At 36.8% G+C, this 7,500-nt stretch overlaps 2 protein-coding genes across 2 annotated transcripts in view; one reads left to right on the top strand and one right to left on the bottom strand.

Annotated features, from left to right (window-relative positions):
• LOC109057011 (heme-binding protein 1-like) overlaps positions 1-3,967 on the top strand; it is a 7,935-nt gene extending 3,968 nt beyond the window's left edge. Inside the window, exons 2-6 of the mRNA XM_042773415.1 lie at positions 452-546; positions 1,014-1,155; positions 1,550-1,733; positions 3,117-3,487; positions 3,528-3,967. Coding sequence (XP_042629349.1) covers positions 452-546; positions 1,014-1,155; positions 1,550-1,733; positions 3,117-3,288 — 593 coding nt within the window. The 3' untranslated portion in view covers positions 3,289-3,487; positions 3,528-3,967. The remainder of the gene's footprint in view (positions 1-451; positions 547-1,013; positions 1,156-1,549; positions 1,734-3,116; positions 3,488-3,527) is intronic.
• Positions 3,968-5,219: 1,252 nt separating this feature from the next.
• LOC109089097 (TOG array regulator of axonemal microtubules protein 1-like) overlaps positions 5,220-7,500 on the bottom strand; it is a 20,263-nt gene continuing 17,982 nt past the window's right edge. The window contains exons 21-23 of the mRNA XM_042773361.1: positions 7,207-7,255; positions 7,050-7,136; positions 5,220-5,968 (exon numbers count right to left, since the gene is read on the bottom strand). Of these exons, the coding sequence (XP_042629295.1) occupies positions 5,736-5,968; positions 7,050-7,136; positions 7,207-7,255 (369 nt within the window). The 3' untranslated portion in view covers positions 5,220-5,735. The remainder of the gene's footprint in view (positions 5,969-7,049; positions 7,137-7,206; positions 7,256-7,500) is intronic.

Here is a 7,500-nt window from a genome sequence, read left to right as displayed (position 1 = left end):
TATTAAATAAACACAGTTTGAAATAGAAATATTTAAAATCCTAGTGTACTTTTAGTCTTTAAATAAATCAATTTAGCTTGTAAATGTCTCATTGTATCCTTTTATGAAGGAAAAATACATTTTATTGTGCTCCTGAAGTTCGTCATGTGACCCGGAGTTCTTCAAATTAAAAGCACGTGTTCTCATTGAGGAATAAAACCGCACGTCGAGCCCTGCTACTGTATTTACAGTAGCTCTCTCGGTCTGTTAAACACACACACACACACACACACACACACACACTGATGCACATCTGTCTGTTCATATGTCCATCCTGACTGCAGTGTAAATCTGCTCTTCATCAGTGGCTCTCGTGATCATGGGTCCCGCTCTGTAACTAGTCTGTATGTGTTTCTCAAGCCTTCGCTGAGATGAGCTGAACACTGACGTCAGTCTGCTCCGTGTTTCACAGACATGGCCGAGCCCATCCATCAGATCACCACCAACAACGAGGGCACACACGTGCGGGAGCAGGTGCCCTACACGCTCATCACACGCAAGGAGAAGGTACGTACAGACGAGGATCAAACACACTCTGAATCAAGAGCAACAGAATCAGTCCCAGTCAGTGTCAGCATCAATACCAGTGACACGTGATCAAATCCAGCTCCAGACTCCTCCCACTTCCACTGATTGACACTTCCCATCAGGGTCAGAAACAAACCAGAGCTGAAGGCAAAAATGTCCCTGGATGAGATGAAAAATGGCTCCAATATGGTTCTAAAAGAGAGCTGGTCACTCATTATAATGTGTTCTAGAAGAACGTTTACTCTTCATGATCAAATCAGCACGGCTCAGCATCACCATTCCACTGAACTGATTCAGTACAAGTATTTGCCAAATCATTTTAAAAGAGACAAACTCTTTTGTTGTGTTTCATTCTGGCGTGAGGTGAGAGAGACTGTTGTGTTGCGGTGAGGATGGTGCTTCTGACTCTGTGTGTGTGTGTGTGTGTGTGTGTTTGTGTGTCGTAGTGCGGTGAGGTGCTGTTCGAGAAGCGTCACTATGAGAAGGCGCACTGGGCCTGTATCACGGTTCACGAGGACACGTATGAACAGAGCATCTGCTACGGCTTCATGAAGATCATGAGATACATCTGCCAGCAGAACTCAGCAGGTCTGTAAACACACCTCCATCAAACACACCCCAGACGCTCCTGACCAAACATTCAAGATTTCAGCTTCAAAATGCATCTACAGCATGACCGAAGGAACATTCTCTTTATGAGCCATCTGCTATTGTCTTCAACATATTCTAGATGTTCAGAAATAATATAGAATAAGAAAAATGCTAAATACCTCTTCACCCAAACATGCCGTTAGTCCAGCGCACTCCAACTCTTCCTGCTGACAGTAAAACACAGCAGATGATGAATATTAACAGCCTCACACACACATCCAGTATCAGACACACAGTAGTCCTTCTGCTCAGCTTTCTGCGTCACTCAAACCAGTGAAATCTCTCGCTCTCAGACGGCTCCCGCAGTGTAACGGCTGGCTTCTCTCTGCAGGCAGTTATCTGGGGATGACGATCCCCATCGTGACGGTGGTGCGCACCGATGAGATGCACAGGACTCTGTCGCGGGCCGTGACTGTAGCGTATTACCTGCCCCCCCCACACCAGAGCGAGCCGCCGCGGCCACACGACCCCGAGGTCACCATCGAGCACTGGCCCGCCGCTGTGGTCTACACCCGGTGAGAGAAGCACACACACACATCTCTTACAGTAACGCGCTCAGCTGGGGGTCCTGGGAAACAAGAACTTACAGAACTATTGCTGTTCATCACTCTGAAGCTCTCTGACATGATTTCTGAAGCACTTTAGAAATAAATGTGACTTGACATGAAGAAAACTCTCACAATGGAAGTATATCAGTAAAACATCTTCTGCACATCAGATTGATAATTCAGACCATTTACAGCTCAAGCAGCTTTTCTTCACAGCTTCTTTATTACATATTATAATAAATTACATTTTAAAAAAATGTTATTTATTTATATATATATATATATATAGTACAGACCAAAAGTTTGGAAACATTACTATTTTTAATGTTTTTGAAAGAAGTCTCTTCTGCTCATCAAGCCTGCATTTATTTGATCAAAAATACAGAAAAAACAGTAATATTGTGAAATATTATTACAACTTAAAATAATAGTTTTCTATTTGAATATACTTTAAAAAAAATAATTTATTCCTGTGATGCAAAGCTGAATTTTCAGCATCATTACTCCAGCCTTCAGTGTCACATGTAACATCCAGTCTATCACATGATCATTTAGAAATCATTCTAATATTCTGATTTATTATGAGTGTTGGAAACAGTTCTGCTGTCTAATATATTTGATGAATAAAAGGTTAGAAAGAACTGCATTTATTCAAAAAAAAAAAAAAAAAATTCTAATAATATATATTCTAATAATAATATTTTTCTTTATTATCACTTTTTATCAATTTAACACATCCTTGCTGAAAAAAAGTATTGGTTTTATTTAAAAAAAAAAAAGAAGGAAAAAAAAAATTACTGACCCCAAATTACTGACCAGTAGTGTATATTGTTATTACAAAATATTTATATTTTTAAAACATAGCTTCTTTTTTTTTTTTTTTTTTTTTTTTTTAATTTTTATTCATCAAAGTATCCTAAAAAAGTATCACATGTTCTGAAAAAATATTAAGCAGCAGAACTGTTTCCAACTTTGATAATGAATCATCATATTAGAATGATTTCTAAAGGATCATGTGATAATGATCCTAAAAATTCAGCTTTGCATCACAGAAATAAATGATAATTTAAAGTATAATAAATTTAAAAACAATTATTTTAAATTGTAATAATATATCACAATATTACATTTTTTTTTCTGTATTTTTGATCAAATAAATGCAGGCTTGATGAGCAGAAGAAACTTCTTTCAAAGACATTAAAAATAGTAATGTTTCCAAACTTTTGGTCTGTACTATATATATATATATATATAATTCTATTAAAATGAATTGATGACTTTTCAACTTGATTGTGATTATGTAATATAGTTTTTTTTCATGACTAGCTTTCTCAAATGGTGTGTTTTCAGGGCGTTCACGGGCGCCACTAACGAGCTGACCATCATCCACGAGATCAGCAGTCTGGCCGAGGCTCTGGACTGTCCAGCCGTCTGTGTCAGCGACTCCTTCATCGTGGCCGGATACACCAACCCCGCGGCGGCCCACCGGCAGAACGAGATCTGGTTCCTGGAGCGGCCCTGAGCCTCCTCTACCCACAATCCTCTGCACCTCTCAGAGGCCACAGTGGAGCGGAGCTGCTGAACATGCGTCACACTGATTATAAACTACACAAACACAAACTGGACGTGAAACACTGATGCTGTAAGACAATCACGTACCTCTCGTCTTCTGTCTGCCTCTCGCTCATGATAATCAACCAAACCATACAATAGATGCAGAGATATATATATATATATATATATATATATATATATATATATATATATATATATATATATTATAGATTGTGCTATTTTGTTAAGTATTTTTGAATCTTGTGTTAGAGCTGATTCTGCTGTGAATGTCCTCAGTATAAACACTAGCCGCTGTGAATGTGTGGGAGCTTGTGTTCATGTCTCTGCTGTGAACTGAATAAACTGTTGCTGACCCGAGCCTCATCACTGCACTGTTCAGAACACAGCGACTCCAGCCAATCAGAGCCCACGCGCCGACAACATCAAAGACCAGGGTTTGAGCCGAAAATAAAGCAGCCAGTTTCTGATGAAAAACAGACCATCAAAAAGGATGGAAAATATCCAGACGCTTTCCAAAAGTTTCAGAAAATCCTTAAAAGTTTCCATTTTCCAAAAAGTCTGGAAAGTTTCAGTACATTTTTTGCAACCCTGCCTACACATGAAAAAAACACCAGTTTCTGAATAATGGATTACAAATTATTTATTTTTAATTGGGGACAATTTTTTTTTCCATGGGGACTTCAAAAAATATTTTAAATACTGCAATAATATATATCTTAAAATTTCAGATGTGTGGATGTTTAATAGAAATTATTTTTTTTTTTTAATGATTAATAATTTTTAGAGCTAAAATATTAACTTAAAACGAACATAAACACTGCGGATTGAATGTGGCGCTTTTGAGGTCGCTACTGTGCGCGCTTTTGATATGATTCTTTTAAATCCTGATCGAAGATTCCGTGTCTGAGGTGTTTGTGGAATACAGCGCTGTATAGATTAAAACTGGTTTTGTCAGAGAAAAATACTGTAAAAATATATTACATAATAAAAAAGTTAAAATCTACAAAACTTGATACTATTACTGCTTCTTATTTATAAAGGTTGACCTAATAATTATTATTTTTTTTTTTATGCAGTCAACATTTTAAATTTATGCATCTTTACTTTGATGGGGTTAGAAAAAGATAGAGAAAATGTAATAGAAATATTCTCCAAATAATATTTTACACGTTTATAATATTGTTTGGTTAATAAGAACGACACATAACAATAATAAATAATATTTAGTTATTTACTCATTTTTAATTTTATATTTTAACTACTTTTGTAAAAATATGCTTTATTTCGACTAGTTGTTCAAAGTCAATGAAACAGAAACGGAATATTCTCCAGGTAATATTTTACACATTTTTTTTTTCTTTTTTTTGGTATTAAGAGCATTACAGTAATATGATAATAATAATTTTTTTTTAATATTATATATTCTATAAAATAATATATTTATGATCATTGTGCAGAGTCAGCCAAATATTATTTTCAGTTAATATTTTACACATTTATAATATTTTTAAAAGGTCTTTATACCTGATAATATATATCTGGGGCCTCACAAGGGGACCGTTTTATTTCGGGGTCCGAGGCATCAAAAAAGTCTAAAAGAGCCCTGGATTTCATGTTAGATTTTTAAAGTGCACATTAAAAATAAATAAATAAAAGAACAGCACATTTGTAGATTCTTTCTATAAATCATCATTTAAAAAATGAAAAAAAAAAAAAAAAATGCTATTTTTATTTGTCAGAAATTTGCAGTTCCCAGTCATTAATTTTTAATCATTGAGCTCATATACGTTCACATGTGGATGAATAATGTGAAAACATCTGAGCTATGAAGATTGAGTTGAGATCAAATATCAGTGCGGAATGATCACAGCACACGTGTTTACAGAAATAAGACACTTTATTATATAGATAAATCTCTGTCTCTGATATAATTTAAAGTGAAATCTCATCAAGGCTGTTCTGGACTGACTGGCACTGAACGGAGAACTACATCTGGACATGAACTCATTCACTGAAACACAACGCTTCACGTCCACAGGGACACAGACATCCTTCTCGCTCAAAAATTATGATTTTCCTCTTTTTTTTTTTTTTTTAAACCAAACAATTAATTCGGTCATGCAAAAAAACTAGGACGGGTCGCACTTAAAACAGGCCATAATGAAGTCAATATCCGCAAAATATATTCAGCGTACACTAATACTGCGCTATGATACAGTACAAAAGTCTGGTGTAAATCCTGCACGGACACACCGGTCTGGGAGAAACGTTCAGAGCACACGTTACAAAACAACATCGGAGTGACTGTGCATTTGAAGATCACATTCTTTAGTGCTGAACCACGCGAGCACGAGACTCAGGAAAGTGCAAAGCGTCAGAAAGAGAGATGATCAGTCAGGCGGCTCTCAGGAGCTGCTTCAGGTCGCTCTGCACGTTTGTGGGCTGCGATGCGGCGGCGTTCTCCAGCAGCGTCTGGCCCATGTGTGCGTGCAGCGCCTCGGCGAGCTTCGCTGCGGCCGTCCGGACACTTCCGCTGTTAGAGGAAGAGCCGAGCAGCGTCCAGAAGAGAGGAAGCACCTTCTGCTCCACCAGCTGCGGTCTGCGCGGGTACAGCTCCGTCACCAGCTCTGAGAAACACCACACACACACCACGCTTTCAGCTCAACACACACTCACTGACGCGCCTGATACAGAGCCTGTAAACAAACCTAAAGGAACGAACTGAAAATATTCAAATGCATAAATAAATAAGTAAAATAATGACAGAACATATGAAGTCTTGTTTTCTGAGAAACTGATCAAAATGAAGTCAGTTCATGATTAAAATATAAAACCAATGGGGTAGGGCTGCATGATTTGCATGATGATGATCATCCTAAATCCAAATTTCTAAAAAAAATTTTCAGGTTAAAATTGTGATTAAATAAATAAATAAATAAATAAATAAATAAATAAATATATACATACATATATAGCTGCAGGATTGTTGTGCTTGTTTGTAAGGGCTGCACAGTTTGTGCTTAGACATCAAGATGAATAATAATAATTATTAAAGATAAAAAAGTATAAAACAATTATAAGATAAAAAATAAAGTATTTAAGAATGAATAAAAAATATAATAACAGTATATTTATATATTTTAATAACAATGATATTGCGGGTGACCTGTGCAGGAGGTCTAGGACTATAAATCTTTATAGTTATATTATAAAATAGTATTTTACGATAATAAGAATCTGTGAAAGTAATTTGTAGTCAGGAGGGGTGCATGCTGTATTATTATTTAATTCAAAAGCCTTTGTGATTTCATAATCACACTAAGCCAAACTGTGATTGTGTTTTATTTCGATTAGTCGTTGAGCTCTACAGCAGAGTCCAATACACTTATTCAGAGGAAGATGTTAATTTTTTATTGGCAGATATTTGTTCTTGTTTTAAGCTTAAACCTGCTTAATTTCTCAGAAAACAAGACTTCATATCTTCATGTTACATCTTCAGAGAATGTATCTTGGTTTCAGGATGTTTAGATGTTTGGACTGGAAAACAAGACAGAAATACTGAGGAAGAGATTCATGTTTTGTGGTTCTGCAACATTTAATGCCACGACTTTATGGATTTGAGACTTTCTGCTCTGATTTAGGAGTTTTTAAGGCCTTATTTTGTGAAAGGGTGAAGAAAGAGCTGCAGAAGCCCTCGTCTGGACTGACCTGCGACTCTCTCGATGAGGTCCAGCTTGGCTTTCCCGCTCAGATACTGGGCTTTGGAGCAGAAGGGCTGCAGCAGGAGGCTGTTGTCTGAAACACAGAGTCAGAGTCAAACACACTGAAGATCCGCTCAAATCAGTCAGAGCTGAACTCAACGCACCGATGTTGTGCATCAGAGCCTGAACGGCCCCCAGCTGATCTGTTTTAAACTGTAGGAGCCGAACTCAACTCACCGATGTTGTGCATCAGAGCCTGAACGGCCCCCAGAACAAACAAAAAAAAACATCACAACAAACATCCAACACATCAAAACAAACACAACAAAATCAACAACACAAATCAATCACAAAATCACACACAACAACAACACATCAAAACACAAAAACACACACAAAACAACAATCAACATCAAAAACAAAAAACAAAAAAAACATCAACAAAAAAACAACAAAAA

The sequence above is a fragment of the Cyprinus carpio genome, chromosome A17 (genome assembly GCF_018340385.1).
Source record: "Cyprinus carpio isolate SPL01 chromosome A17, ASM1834038v1, whole genome shotgun sequence".
Classification (NCBI taxonomy): domain Eukaryota; kingdom Metazoa; phylum Chordata; class Actinopteri; order Cypriniformes; family Cyprinidae; genus Cyprinus; species Cyprinus carpio.
Note: the sequence above shows the minus strand (reverse complement) of the source record. Positions and strands in the feature narration are given on the sequence as shown.